At 49.8% G+C, this 15,000-nt stretch overlaps 2 protein-coding genes across 4 annotated transcripts in view; one reads left to right on the top strand and one right to left on the bottom strand.

The window, feature by feature from the left end:
* The window catches only part of ece2b (endothelin converting enzyme 2b), a 48,616-nt gene extending 47,750 nt beyond the window's left edge, over positions 1-866 (bottom strand). The window contains exon 1 of the mRNA XM_030066547.1: positions 735-866. Within this exon, the coding sequence (XP_029922407.1) occupies positions 735-767 (33 nt within the window). The 5' untranslated portion in view covers positions 768-866. The remainder of the gene's footprint in view (positions 1-734) is intronic.
* Positions 867-14,637: 13,771 nt separating this feature from the next.
* Positions 14,638-15,000, top strand: part of atp1b3b (ATPase Na+/K+ transporting subunit beta 3b) — a 21,760-nt gene continuing 21,397 nt past the window's right edge. For all 3 annotated transcript variants that reach the window (XM_030066574.1, XM_030066573.1, XM_030066572.1), the window contains exon 1: positions 14,638-14,910. In XM_030066574.1, coding sequence (XP_029922434.1) covers positions 14,784-14,910 — 127 coding nt within the window. In that variant the 5' untranslated portion in view covers positions 14,638-14,783. The remainder of the gene's footprint in view (positions 14,911-15,000) is intronic.

The following is a 15,000-nucleotide window of genomic DNA, read 5'->3' as shown; positions in this document are numbered from 1 at the left end:
ACACACACACACACACACACACACACACAGCTGGACCTGACATGGTTAACAACAGGATGCAGCGACACACCTGTCGCTACTCAACATGTGATTGGTCACATGCTGATGATGTCATCACCTCACAACTGAGCCATCTGATCCACAAAGTCTGAACACACACAGCCCCCAGGAACCAGGTCACAAGGTCAAAGGTCACGGCAGCAGCCTGTGGTCACTCCTGTGGTCAGACCGGCCAATCAGAGCCCTGCTTTCACTGACCAGCTCTTCTTCTGTGGTTTCACCGCTCACAGCTGCTGCACTGATTGGCTACACTAATGGAGAATCAATGATTTAAGTGGCTAACACACACGCGCTCGCGCGCGCACACACACACACACACACACACACACACACACACACACACACACACACACAGTGACAGTTTGAGTTGCATTCAGATGCTGCACCTCTGCATCCCTGCCAGTAAACAACACTGCGCGTGCGTGCGCGTGTCAGTGGGGAGGTGCGTGTTTGTGCGCGCGTATTTTCCAGTGTGTGTGTGTGTGTGTGTGTGTGTGTGTGGTTGAGCTGGTTAGACCTGATCGAGGCTGTCAGTCTCTGCTGACAGGAATCCTGCATATCAGTTTTATCTGCAGAGCACGCGCCGACGTGTGTGTGTGTGTGTGTGTGTGTGTGTGTGTGCGTGCGTGCGTGTGCGTGTGCGTGTGTGTGTGTGTGTGTGTGTCGGTACTCACGGTGTTCCTGAGGTCCTGCAGCGCTACGCTCATCCTGGAGCTCCGACTCACCGCTACCGACGGCCGCTCCGCCAGCCCATCCTCCTCTGCCCGCCTGTCTGTCAGCCTGCCTGTCTCACCCTCTGTCTGCCTGTCTGCCCGTCTGCCTGTCTGTCCGTGTGCGCGCGCGCGCGTGTATGTGTGTGTGTCGCTCGCTCCTCTTTGTTCGGACGGAGGCAGGAGGAGGAGGTTTTCTGCTTCCCTGCTCGGAGGAGAAGGAGAAAAGAAAACAGGCTGTGTGTATGTGTGTGTGTGTGTGTGTGTGTCTATGTGTGTGTGTGTGTGTGTGTGTGTGTGAGAGAGAGAGAGAGAGAGAGAGAGAGAGAGAGAGAGTGAGAGTGTGTCCTCAACGCCTCCTAACCCCGCCCAACATCCAGCCTTTCCTCTCACAAACACAAACACACCCTGAGAGAGAGGGGCTGACGTCATCGGTGAGAGAGTCCGTCCCCTCCTATAGACCATCTCTCTCTGTGTGTGTGTGTGTGTGTGTGTGTGTGTGTGTGTGTGTGTGATGCACTTCCTGCTGCATCAGTCTCATCCAGCCAATAGCCTGCTGGCCTGGAACCAGACACACACACACACACACACACACACACACACACACACTCAGGTTTGAAGTACACTAATATACCGCGTTCATGGTGTGTGTGTGTGTGTGTGTGTGTGTACGTGTGTGTGTGTGACTTGTTGAGCTGGGTTCCTGGTCAGAAAAACAAAACCATCAAACATCAGTAAAAAAAAAAAAAAAAAGGTCATCAGCACAACACAAACACATAAACATGTTCTGCTTTATACACAAACAAACAAACAAACAAACAAATAAAATAAAAATATTTATACACACATACACATATAGGTGCATATATATGTACATGTATATATTTTAGTCGTACATATTTCTGTTTGCTTACAATAAACACATTCTATGCACTGACACATTGAAATAAAACACATAAACAACAACAACAACAATAATAATAATAATAATGATGATAATATAACCAAACTAAACTGCTGTGTTGTCTCATCCAGGTGTTAGATTTGACAGACAGACAGGCAGGCAGACAGACAGGCAGGCAGACAGACAGACAGGCAGGCAGACAGGCAGACAGACAGGCAGACAGACAGACAGGCAGGCAGAGAGACAGACAGGCAGACAGACAGACAGACAGGCAGGCAGACAGACAGGCAGACAGACAGGCAGGCAGAGAGACAGACAGGCAGACAGACAGGCAGACAGACAGACAGACAGGCAGGCAGACAGACAGGCAGACAGGCAGACCTAGCTGACCTGGAATGAAGTGACAAAAGGTCCTGAGAGGAAAACTTAAAGAGGATGAAGAATTTTCCCTAGTCTTTTTTTTTTGTTTGTTTTTTTATAACACCCTAATAATTTTTTACCCTCTTTCTCTCTCTCTCTCTCCTCACTTTTCAGGTCATTTTCCTCTTTCTTTTTTCTGTTTTGTATTGAGCTTTATTTAACTTTTTACTCATTTCTTGCGAATTGTTGTGTCATTTAGGGTTAGGGTTAGTTTTCCTTTTTCTGAGAAGAAGATGGCAGAAGGTTGTAGAAGGTGGCAGAAGGTGAAGGTGGCAGAAGGTGGGTGGCAGAAGGTGGTAGAAGGTGAAGGTGGCAGAAGGTGGGTGGCAGAAGGTGAAGGTGGCAGAAGGTGGTAGAAGGTGAAGGTGGCAGAAGGTGGGTGGCAGAAGGTGCCAGAAGGTGGCAGAAGGTGAAGGTGGTAGAAGGTGGTAGAAGGTGGTAGAAGGTGGTAGAAGGTGGTAGAAGGTGAAGGTGGCAGAAGGTGGTAGAAGGTGAAGGTGGCAGAAGGTGAAGGTGGCAGAAGGTGGGTGGCAGAAGGTGAAGGTGGCAGAAGGTGGGTGGCAGAAGGTGGCAGAAGGTGGCAGAAGGTGAAGGTGGGTGGCAGAAGGTGAAGGTGGCAGAAGGTGGCAGAAGGTGAAGGTGGTAGAAGGTGGTAGAAGGTGGTAGAAGGTGAAGGTGGCAGAAGGTGGTAGAAGGTGAAGGTGGCAGAAGGTGGCAGAAAGTGAAGGTGGCAGAAGGTGGTAGAAGGTAAAGGTGGCAGAAGGTGAAGCTGGCAGAAGGTGGGTGGCAGAAGGTGGTAGAAGGTGGTAGAAGGTGAAGGTGGCAGAAGGTGGCAGAAGGTGAAGGTGGTAGAAGGTGGCAGAAGGTGGTAGACGGTGAAGGTGGCAGAAGGTGGTAGACGGTGAAGGTGGCAGAAGGTGGTAGAAGGTGAAGGTGGCAGAAGGTGGTAGAAGGTGAAGGTGGCAGAAGGTGGCAGAAAGTGAAGGTGGCAGAAGGTGGTAGAAGGTAAAGGTGGCAGAAGGTGAAGCTGGCAGAAGGTGGGTGGCAGAAGGTGGTAGAAGGTGGTAGAAGGTGAAGGTGGCAGAAGGTGGCAGAAGGTGAAGGTGGTAGAAGGTGGCAGAAGGTGGTAGACGGTGAAGGTGGCAGAAGGTGGTAGACGGTGAAGGTGGCAGAAGGTGGTAGAAGGTGAAGGTGGCAGAAGGTGGCAGAAGGTGAAGGTGGCAGAAGGTGGTAGAAGGTGAAGGTGGGAGAAGGTTAAGTTGGCAGAAGATGAAGCTGGCAGAAGGTGGGTGGCAGAAGGTACCAGAAGGTGCCAGAAGGTGAAGGTGGGAGAAGGTGGTAGAAGGTGAAGGTGACAGAAGGTGAAGGTGGCAGAAGGTGGCAGAAGGTGAATGTGGCAGAAGGTGGCAGAAGGTGGTAGAAGGTGGCAGAAGGTGAAGGTGGTAGAAGGCGGTAGAAGGTGAAGGTGGCAGAAGGTGGTAGAAGGTGAAGGTGGCAGAAGGTGGCAGAAGATGAAGGTGGCAGAAGGTGGTAGAAGATGAAGGTGGCAGAAGGTGGTAGAAGGTGAAGGTGGCAGAAGGTGGCAGAAGATGAAGGTGGCAGAAGGTGGTAGAAGATGAAGGTGGCAGAAGGTGAAGCTGGCAGAAGGTGGTAGAAGGTGGTAGAAGGTGAAGGTGGCAGAAGGTGCCAGAAGGTGGCAGAAGGTGAAGGTGGTAGAAGGTGAAGGTGGCAGAAGGTGGTAGAAGGTGAAGGTGGCAGAAGGTGGCAGAAGGTGAAGGTGGCAGAAGGTGGTAGAAGGTGAAGGTGGCAGAAAGTGAAGCTGACAGAAGGTGGGTGGCAGAAGGTACCAGAAGGTGGCAGAAGGTGAAGGTGGCAGAAGGTGAAGGTGGGAGAAGGTGGTAGAAGGTGAAGGTGGGAGAAGGTGGTAGAAGGTGAAGGTGGCAGAAGGTGGCAGAAGGTGAATGTGGCAGAAGGTGGCAGAAGGTGGTAGAAGGTGGTAGAAGGTGGCAGAAGGTGACAGAAGGTGGCAGAAGGTGGTAGAAGGTGAAGGTGGCAGAAGGTGGCAGAAGGTGAAGGTGGCAGAAGGTGGCAGAAGGTTGTAGAAGGTGAAGGTGGCAGAAGGTGAAGGTGGTAGAAGGTGAAGGTGCCAGAAGGTGCCAGAAGGTGCCAGAAGGTGGCAGAAGGTGAAGGTGGCAGAAGGTGGCAGAAGGTGGTAGAAGGTGAAGGTGGCAGACGGTGGCAGAGGGTGAAGGTGGCAGAAGGTGGCAGAAGGTGAAGGTGGCAGAAGGTGAAGGTGGTAGAAGGTGGCAGAAAGTGGCAGAAGGTGAAGGTGGCAGAAGGTGGCAGAAGGTGAAGGTGGCAGAAGGTGGCAGAAGGTGAAGGTGGCAGAAGGTGGCAGAAGGTGAAGGTGGCAGAAGGTGGCAGAAGGTGGTAGAAGGTGAAGGTGGCAGAAGGTGGCAGAAGGTGAAGGTAGCAGAAGGTGGCAGAAGGTGGCAGAAGGTGGTAGAAGGTGAAGGTGGCAGAAGGTGGCAGAAGGTGAAGGTGGCAGAAGGTGGCAGAAGGTGAAGGTGGCAGAAGGTGAAGGTGGTAGAAGGTGGCAGAAAGTGGCAGAAGGTGAAGGTGGTAGAAAGTGGCAGAAGGTGAAGGTGGCAGAAAGTGAAGGTCGTAGAAGGTGAAGGTGGCTGAAGGTGGCAGAAGGTGAAGGTGGCAGAAGGTAAAGGTGGTAGAAGGTGAAGGTGGCAGAAAGTGAAGGTGGCAGAAGGTGAAGGTGGCAGAAGGTGGCAGAAGGTGAAGGTGGCAGAAGGTGGCAGACGGTGAAGGTGGCAGAAGGTGAAGGTGGCAGAAGGTGAAGGTGGTAGAAGGTGGCAGAAAGTGGCAGAAGGTGGCAGAAGGTGAAGGTGGCAGAAGGTGGCAGAAGGTGGTAGAAGGTGAAGGTGGCAGAAGGTGGCAGAAGGTGAAGGTGGCAGAAGGTGGCAGAAGGTGAAGGTGGCAGAAGGTGAAGGTGGCAGAAGGTGAAGGTGGTAGAAGGTGGCAGAAAGTGGCAGAAGGTGAAGGTGGTAGAAATTGGCAGAAGGTGAAGGTGGCAGAAAGTGAAGGTCGTAGAAGGTGAAGGTGGCTGAAGGTGGCAGAAGGTGAAGGTGGCAGAAGGTAAAGGTGGTAGAAGGTGAAGGTGGCAGAAGGTGAAGGTGGCAGAAGGTGGCAGAAGGTGAAGGTGGCAGAAGGTGGCAGAAGGTGAAGGTGGCAGAAGGTGAAGGTGGTAGAAAGTGGCAGAAGGTGGTAGAAGGTGAAGGTGGCAGAAGGTGAAGGTGGTAGAAGGTGAAGGTGGCAGAAGGTGAAGGTGGCAGAAGGTGGCAGAAGGTGGCAAAAGGTGAAGGTGGCAGAAGGTGGCAGAAGGTGAAAGTGGCAGAAGGTGGTAGAAGGTGAAGGTGGCAGAAGGTGGCAGATGGTGAAGATGGCAGAAGGTGGCAGAAGGTGGCAGAAGGTGAAGGTGGTAGAAGGTGGCAGAAGGTGAGGGTGGCAGAAGGTTAAGGTGGTAGAAGGGGAAGGTGGCAGAAGGTGAAGGTGGCAGAAGGTGAAGGTGGCAGAAGGCGAAGGTGGTAGAAGGTGGCAGAAGGTGAAGGTGGCAGAAGGTGGCAGAAGGTGAAGGTGGTAGAAGGTGAAGGTGGCAGAAGGTGGCAGAAGGTGAAGGTGGCAGAAGGCGGTAGAAGGTGAAGGTGGCAGAAGGTGAAGGTGGTAGAAGGTGGCAGAAGGTGGCAGAAGGTAACAGAAGGTGGCAGAAGGTGAAGGTGGGAGAAGGTGGCAGAAGGTGGCAGAAGGTGAAGGTGGCAGAAGGTGGCAGAAGGTTAAAGTGGCAGAAGGTGGTAGAAGGTGAAGGTGGCAGATGGTGAAGATGGCAGAAGGTGGCAGAAGGTGGCAGAAGGTGGCAGAAGGTTAAGGTGGTAGAAGGGGAAGGTGGCAGAAGGTGAAGGTGGTAGATGGTGGCAGAAGGTGAAGTGGTAGAAGGTGGCAGAAGGTGAAGGTGGCAGATGTTGGCAGAAGGTGAAGGTGGCAGAAGGTAGCAGAAAGTGAAGGTGGCAGAAGGTGGTAGAAGGCGAAGGTGGCAGAAGGTGGCAGAAGGTGAAGGTGGCAGAAGGTGGTAGAAGGTGAAGGTGGCAGAAGGTGGTAGAAGGTGGCAGAAGGTGAAGGTGAACGCTACAAGTGGACAGATGCGATGAGGAGACCCCCTTTCTGCCCACAATCACAGCAGCCCAGGTGTGTGGAGAGCTGAGGAGGCTTCGCCCCCCCGTCAAAGCTGCAGGTCCAGATGGAGTATCCCTACGACTGCTGAAGGTCTGCGTGTCAGAGCTGGGAGACCCTCTGCAGCACATCTTCAATCTGAGCCTGGAGCAGGGGAGGGTCCCACTGCGGTGGAAAACATCATGCATCGTCCCAGTCCCAAAAAAGCCACGTCCTACAGAGCTGAATGACTTCAGGCCGGTCGCCCTGACGTCACATGTGATGAAGACCATGGAGCGGCTGCTGCTACATCATCTGAGACCACAGGTGAGCCATGCCCTCGACCCACTGCAGTTTGCGTACCAGGAGAAGGTGGGAGTGGAGGACGCCATCGTCTACATGCTACACCGATCCCTCTCTCACCTGGACAGGGGCAGTGGTGCTGTGAGAATCACATTTCTGGATTTCTCCAGCGCCTTCAATACCATCCAGCCCCAGCTGCTTGGTCACAAACTGACTGATATGGGAGTAGGCTCACACCTGACGGCATGGATCATGGACTATCTGACAGGCAGACCTCAGTATGTGCGACTGGGGGACTGCAGGTCAGACACTGTGATCAGCAGCACAGGAGCGCCGCAGGGGACTGTGCTCTCTCCAGTCCTGTTCACCCTGTACACGTCGGACTTCCAGTACAACTCGGAGTCCTGCCACGTGCAGAAGTTCGCGGACGACACAGCCATCGTGGGCTCTATCAGTGGTGGACAGGAGGAGGAGTACAGGAAACTCATCCAGGACTTCGTAGCATGGTGTGGTTCCAACCACCTCCACCTGAACATCTCCAAGACAAAAGAAATGGTGGCTCTGCTCTGCCAGCGGCCGCCAACAGGACGCACACCTGCAGGTACCTGAGGGGCGCAGGCTGTGTTATGGGACAGGGTGTGTTATGGGACAGGGCGTGTTACGGGACTGGGTGTGTTACGGGACTGGGTGTGTTACGGGACAGGGTGTGTTATGGGACTGGGTGTGTTATGGGACAGGGCGTGTTACGGGACTGGGTGTGTTACGGGACTGGGTGTGTTACGGGACAGGGTGTGTTATGGGACAGGGTGTGTTATGGGACAGGGTGTGTTATGGGACAGGGTGTGTTTGGTTTGTGTGGGGATGGGGGGTGTGAGGGCATGTAAAGCCAACATGAGACTGTTAACAGTGAGACTGGCCTCTAAATTAGCTTGAACATGAAGTTCTAATGAAAACTGCTCCTCCAGTAGAAGTACTGTTCCTCTGCTGGTATTTCCTTTTTCCAAACAGTAACTGTGTTCGCTGTGATCTTTTCCATGCAGTTAGAAAAGGAGGAGAGAACACAAAGTTCAAACTCGATTCTTTTAACTGAAAATTTGGAATAATAAAAAAAAAAATAGCACAACAAAAAAGTAAATAGAGATGACTCTTCTAATCTTTGCTAACTGACCCACAGTCTGCCAGTTTCTGGAATCTGTTCTCTGTAATGTCATTTAAAATGTAGTGAAGGATAAACGTCCAGCAGGAGCGTGCGTCCTGACTCAGCGGTGCAGGAGAAGCCACTTCATCACAGCAACATGAGGAAATGTAATTATTTGCTTGAAGCCCTGAGGGTTGCGCCCCCTGCTGGGTCCCAGCAGGGAGACAGCAGTGCGTTCTGCTCTCAGCATCAGAGGGCGGAACATTTTCAATCATGCAGCGCAGGCACAGGTTCTGCCCCCCGTAAGCATCATTACCCATGATGCCCTGCAGAAGTGATGCTGCCGAGACAGAGCAGGAGGGATCGTGTTGGTGAGCTGACATCAGATTCCCTTCAAATTAAATCTCTCTTTTTGAATATAAAACAAAATAAAGTAAAATAAAAACACTGACTGTTCAGACTGGTGTTAGCCACATTCTGAAAACTTTTCCGTGTAAAATCATGCAGAGCAGGTCAGCTGTTCCGGCGACCGAAGACAACAAAGCAGATTTTTTTTCCTTCTTAGTGCCCGTCTTCCTCTTTCCCTTTAGCTCCAGTATTTACCAGCTCAGTGTTTTCCTCCTCTGTCCTGCTCTGCTCGGCAGTTGGTTGCCATGGAGATGGGTTACGGTGTTGCCATAGTGTTGCATCCAGGTTGAACAGCACAGCGCTCTGCTGCAGCACTGAGGCCTGAGAGACGCTGAAACTCAATGGATGAGCTAGTCAGCAAGAAACAACCTGAAAATTATCCAGAAATTAATGAAAGATCCCAAGAAAACCAGCAGATAATTAGCTGAAATTTTGTATTAAAAAGAAGTGCTATAAAATAGTTTAGAATTATTATAATTATGATGTAAAGGTACATTAGAAGAAAATAACATTACAACAAAAAATTGGGGAAAGAAAGAAAGAAAGAAAGAAAGAAAGAAAGAAAGAAAGAAAGAAAGTAAGAAAGAAAGGGAGTTTGCTTGAAATTGCCACAAAAAAAATTCTGTTAAGAGGTTTAAAAAGAACCACCCGAACCATCTGGGGTTCAAAGGGTAAACATGAACGAAAGGCCAGCCCCCATCCCTTGGCTCACACACACACACACACACACACACACACACACATACACAGGAGGCATTCTGCATACAGCCGCAGCGCAAAGTGACACCTACAGGCCAACAGAGGAACTGACTGCCAAAAACGTTTTTAATTTATTTGATTTAAGCAGGAAGGAAGCTGAACCCTAAAGGTGTGTTCACACCGGACGCGATAACGCAAATTTGCGCGTCAAGTTTACATTAAAAGTCAATGCAAAGACGCGATGACACGCGATTTCGGGTCGGGCGGCGCGTTTTGTGCGATACAGCGCGATAAGCATCAACGCGACGCGATAAGCGTCAACGCGACGCGATGAAGCGTCATCGTGTTGCGTTGACGCTTCATCGCGTCACGTTGGACGCTTTATCGCGTCAAACGCCTCATCGCGCAAGTTGAAAAATTTCAACTTTTGACGCAACATCGCGTGATGCTTTGACGCGATAGCCAATCAGTGTTGATATTCTCCCTACGTCACCTATGTCAAGAACTGCCAAAGGAAATCGAAAAATGGAGGACAATATTATTGTTGCCGTGTGCGGGCTACCGGGCTGCCAGGCTGCCGTGTGCCGGCTGCCGGGCTGCCGTGTGCCGGGCTGCCGTGTGCCGGGCTGCCCTGTGCCGGCTACCGGGCTGCCGTGTACCGGGCTGCCCTGTGCCGGCTACCGGGCTGCCGTGTGCGGGCTGCCGGGATGTGTCCGTTGCTAATGCAGCTATTGGATGTAATTTACTATTAACCATGCTAGCGGTAACGTTAACCCGGCATATCTGTCTCGCTACGTGTGTGCGTCTTGTCAGTGGATGTGTGTCGCCACAGAAGGAAAAGTCTGCGGGACACCTACATCAGGGAGAGGAAGGAGGGAGAGAGGAGGGCGGGTTCGCATCAACGCGTCCATCGCGCGATAGACGCGATTGAGGAAATAAATGATTCCATGGTCACGCGACGCGTTTCGGGCGTTACGCGCGATTTCATCGCGTTCATCGCGTCCGGTGTGAACGCGGCTTAACAGAGCAGCTGCTGCAGCTAAATCCTGCTCACTTACATGGACTTTTAAGGTTTGCTTGAGGTTTTTTTTTTTTTTTCCCCGGTGAAGAAGCAGAAGCTGGTGCAGGATATAAGGAGAATGCCACTCCCCTGGCCAATCAGAAAGCTTTGTCATATCTGGAGGGGTGGGACTAAACCCGACAGGGAGTGTAATTCTGCTGATCAGCATCACCTGCAGATCACCTGGTTAACACAGTGATGTCTCTCCACAGATCATTCAGGTAAACATGCCTGTTAGTGGGAGTTGCCTTGGTGCAGCTCAAAAAGAAAGTGAGACAATATTAAACACATAAACACATCACAATCAGAGATACTTTCTATTCTATAAACTGTTAAATATTAAACAAAAAAAGTTAAATATTTAAAGAAACAGTTAAATAGTTAAAGTGGCAACGTACATGAGCCAAGACTGCAGCTCCTTCGACTGCAGCTTCAGGACGAGGGTGGACCGGGAGCTCGGGGCCAGCTGGACTCCGTGTCCCAAGACACGAGCGGGGATTACCCAGTTTTCTGTGTGTGTATTCTGACCAAGTTTTTCTTAACAAGCTCGGCCTCCAGCGTGAGATTTCCTGTCCCGATTCATTCGAGCAGCACTGTATAAAAGATCCGAAGTTGATTCTGTGACAGACAGGCCCCGGACAGCTCAAGAGGTAAGATCTGATTGCTTTCCTCTGAGTATTTTACTACATCTTATTATCCTGTGTTTGGCTCTGTTGTTGTTTTTATCATGGTTACCTAAATTTGAATGTATTTTGTTGCTGTTAAGGTATAGTGCCCACTCCTGTACAGAGATGGCATGATGGCATGTGTCCTCATATGGAGCAACTGATAGCTGCAGGCACCCAACTGTGCCATTGAGGAGAATCTCCTGCTCAACCTGAAGTTCCTCAGGGTCAAGATGCCCACCAGTCCATTACTGTGGGGTTGTCCCCGGGCTCTCGGGCGAGGGACTTGTTCAGAGAGTACAGCAACCAATGGGAGAGGAACCCAGTGTTCTTCATATGCTACTCCACTGTGGCTCAGACCCTGAAGGTTGTGCTGGTTCAAGATGGACACTTCAAAACATAAGGACATTGCACAGGTACATGTTTGTGTCCCACGCTTCTGACAGCCTGGATCTGGACACTGTGTTGGACAACTTGCCCTGAGCAAAGTTTACCTGTTGGGGACTGAGAGGCCTCCCCTTCAAGCCCGGTGAGGTGCTCCCATCCACCAGAGGAAGATCCTGAGGAAGATCTGGAAGAAGCTCCAGATCCAGCCTATGTCCTGGTATCTTCTCTCCAGAGACGGGTCAAGAATCCTGATGGGGGGCCGACTGAAAGATCTTCAGATCTCAACACTGATGAAAAATTTCCCGTTAGAATTTTATGGGGAGGGACACCAATGCAAATATGCATGCATCCACACCCACACACACACACACAAACACACACAAAAAAACACACACACACATACACACACACAGATGATAAAATTATTTAATAATAATATTTATTTATTTTGTAACATTTTATTTCAAACAGTTAGTCTCAGCATAGATCAGACCCAGAGAACATACTGTGAAACTGTCTAGAGTCATAAACTCATGCACAGTTCAGGCGACACATTCAGCCATAAAAGGGCTTCTGCAGGTGATTGTGATGTGCTTAAATGAACATTCAGGCACCTGAGGTGAAGAGAGTTAGGGGCTTTAGTTTAAAAAGAGGTCGCACAGGGAGGCTGTGGGGAGCAGCTGCTTCAGGTGCTGGGGCTGAACAGGGGAACCTCGCCTGAGCGTGTTGGGAGCTGACAACACAGAATGATCCAGAAAAGAGCTCAGGTTCCCAGGAGACAGCCAGTAAGTTCAAAGAGATCAATGGTGCCACTGTGCTCTTGAGCAGCAAGACCACGAGGAAGCTCTATGTGTAGGAATGTTTACATGGATACCAGAACCCGGCCCGGGGATTAGTCACACACCTGCTGCTCATCATGCAACCACTTGTCTGATACTGAAACCTGCACCAGGTTGCAGTCCACTGTTGCAGTCTGTTGCCCTGACTGGCTGTTGCAGTCTGTTGCCCTGACTGGCTGTTGCAGTCTGTTGCCCTGACTGGCTGTTGCAGTCTGTTGCCCTGACTGGCTGTTGTAGAGGATACCAGTCTGACAGCCACTGGCTGCATTTCTGAATTTGACCACCTGGGGGCAGCATGACACTGTAGTGACTGTAATGTTTATTAGTCAGGCTGCTTGCATTCCAGTGTCAGCTGTGTGTGTGTGTGCGTGTGTGTGTGTGTGTTTGTGTGTGTGTGTGTGTGTGTGTGTGTGTGTGTGTGAAGAAAGGAGATAAAGAGTGAGAAGACAAAATGTGAACAGGCAAGTTGATGTGCACACATGCACATGTGCATGCATGCGTGCACGCGTGCGCGCGCGCGCACACACACACACACACTCACTCACGTGCGAGCATCAGCCTACCCTCCCATGTGTATGACATCACTGCCTCATCATCTTGCTTTGAGCCAATGACGTGTCAGCTGTGGAGTCACATGACTTGCTGACAACTCTGGTGTGATTACATAATATCAAATCCTTTCTTTACACACACATACACACACACACACACACACACAGACACAGACACACACACATATACACACACACACACACACACACACACACACACACAGGCTGATGATTTGATGAATGTGACTTAGATCTTTTGTCCTGTAGTTTTTGTTTGTTTTGACATTTAAAAGCTAAAATGTTAATATTACTTGTCTTCTTCTTCTTCTTCTTTTCCTCTTCTACTCATTCTTCTTCTTCTTCGCCCTCTTCTTCATGTCCGTCTTCTTCATCTCTTCTTCCTCATCTTCTTTTTCAAACCATTCTAAACTTGCTTATAATGAGCCGACACGGCAGCGCTGGTGGAGCCAGAGCGGGTTCTCCAGAGGAACGGTTCCTGTGTGCGGTGCTGGAGCAGCAGAGCTCCTCTGATGTCAGCGGGTCCCTCACTTCTCAAACAGGAAACCAACAGCTGTTCATTTCTCCCTGCTTTTACCTGACTTTGATTCATGTTTTATTATATTTTTCAGTATTCATATATATATATATATATTGTAATATATTTCGCTTCTCACTGAAATGCTGCATGAAAGGATGTCAGCAAGGCCTTGATGGTTTCTTGATTAAAACAAAGACTGAGATTCTCCTGAAATATTGCATATCTCTTGATTTCTGTTGGATGATTTTTTAAAAATTATTTTTTTGTAGCTGATTGCATTTGCACAATAATCTGTAATTTTGATGTCTTGGGTGGTTTTGTACACAACATTTTGCACATACATAACATTTTCAAGTGCAATACACAATGTTTTTATAGTTTTAGTTTCATATTCATTGCATGTGTGCGTGTTGTCTGGTTTTAAGTGTTTGTAATTCACACTGATCAGGAGGAGCACTCACCAATTCCTTGTACTTATATAATGACAATAAAGGCTTTCTATTCTATTCAATTCTGTTCTATTCAATTCTGTTCTATTCTATTCAATTCTGTTCTATTCTATTCAATTCTGTTCTATTCTGTTGTGTCTTTACTGGACAGTTGTCAGAGGTGTTGTGTATGTTTTTGTCGTTCATCTTCAAATCTTATGTATCCTGATTTGTGGATTTTGACCGCAACTGGATTAAAGCAGCACAGAGACAGTATTGTCATGGCAACGTGACGTCACAGACACACTCAAGATGAACTTTCCTAAACGCTGATTTCAAAGCGGGGTTTGTTTTCTCTGCACGATGGGACTGATGAAGGCCTCGGCTCTCATTTCACTCGTTCTGCACTTTTGTCTTTCTTTGTTTCGTCTTTCACCGTCAGTCAGCCGGTCGCCCAGGTGATGCTCCTACCTGCCGGCGGCCTCACTGTCGCCCAGGTGATGCTCCTACCTGCCGGCGGCCTCACTGTCGCCCAGGTGATGCACCTACCTGCCGGCGGCCTCGCTGTCCGCCAGGTGATGCTCCTACCTGCCGGTTTCCAGCTGCAGAGCTCTCTGTCACAGTCACATGCCCCCTGCCTGCAGCTGATGGCACTACAGAGAAAACAGCTTCCAGCGCGTCTCATTTCAGCAGCTGCACACACACACACACACACACACACACACACACACACACACACACACACACACACACACACACACACAGGTATGCACTATATTAGTTGATATGCACATTATAGTTTACTGTAGCTTGGAATAGACCATGTACTTTTTTCTTATGATATCATTGTTGTTATTATCATTATTATTCTTGTCGTCATCACTATAAATTGTGGGCGTGAGTTTGGGTCGGGGTCGGGAGGTTTGGGCCGGATCAGAGCTGCAGGCCGCTGGGAAAAGCAACGGCAGACAAGCTGTCCTGCTGTCTGTCTGTGTGCGTCTTCAGGGAAAAACTGAGACACTAACATTTCACTCTATTTATTTTATTATTATTATTATTATTATTATTATTATTGGCAGTAATTGGTGTGACTTTCTCCCGCTGCTATTGGACTGGTATCAGAATATTATAGGGATTTTTATAGGATGTTGCAATATTATAGTGTAGGCCTACTGGCGTATTATATATCGGGCTCCTGTAGGATTATACAAGGCAATGCGATGCAGTCAACATCCTCGCTCACCACTTCACTCCACAAGCCCCCTCCCCAGTCTGCAGTGCGCATGCGCGTCATTCTGCAGCAGTCTGTGTGTCGGTCAAGTAGCCCGGTACACACCGAGCCGTAATCCACCTGAACGCTTTAATCCACCTCGTCGCTTTAATCCGGTTCATCTTTTTCACCTCCCGCTAATCCAGTTAGTTGAGTCCGGGTGTGAGGGGTCCGCTTCCGGTGACAGCATGTCGTCCAGCCCGCAGGAGGACAAGAAGGAGGACAAGAAGGAGGAGAAGAAGTCCTCCTCCTGGAGGGATTTCATCTACAACCCGCAGACCGGAGAGTTCATGGGCCGGACCGCCACCAGCTGGGGTAAGACAGGCACAGACAGACAGACATACAGACAGACAGACAGACAGACAGACAGACAGACAGACAGGCTGTTTGACGGTAACAGCAGCA

This window comes from Myripristis murdjan, chromosome 13 (genome assembly GCF_902150065.1).
Source record: "Myripristis murdjan chromosome 13, fMyrMur1.1, whole genome shotgun sequence".
In the NCBI taxonomy this organism is placed as follows: Eukaryota; Metazoa; Chordata; class Actinopteri; order Holocentriformes; family Holocentridae; genus Myripristis; species Myripristis murdjan.
This window is presented reverse-complemented; position numbering and strand designations above follow the sequence as displayed.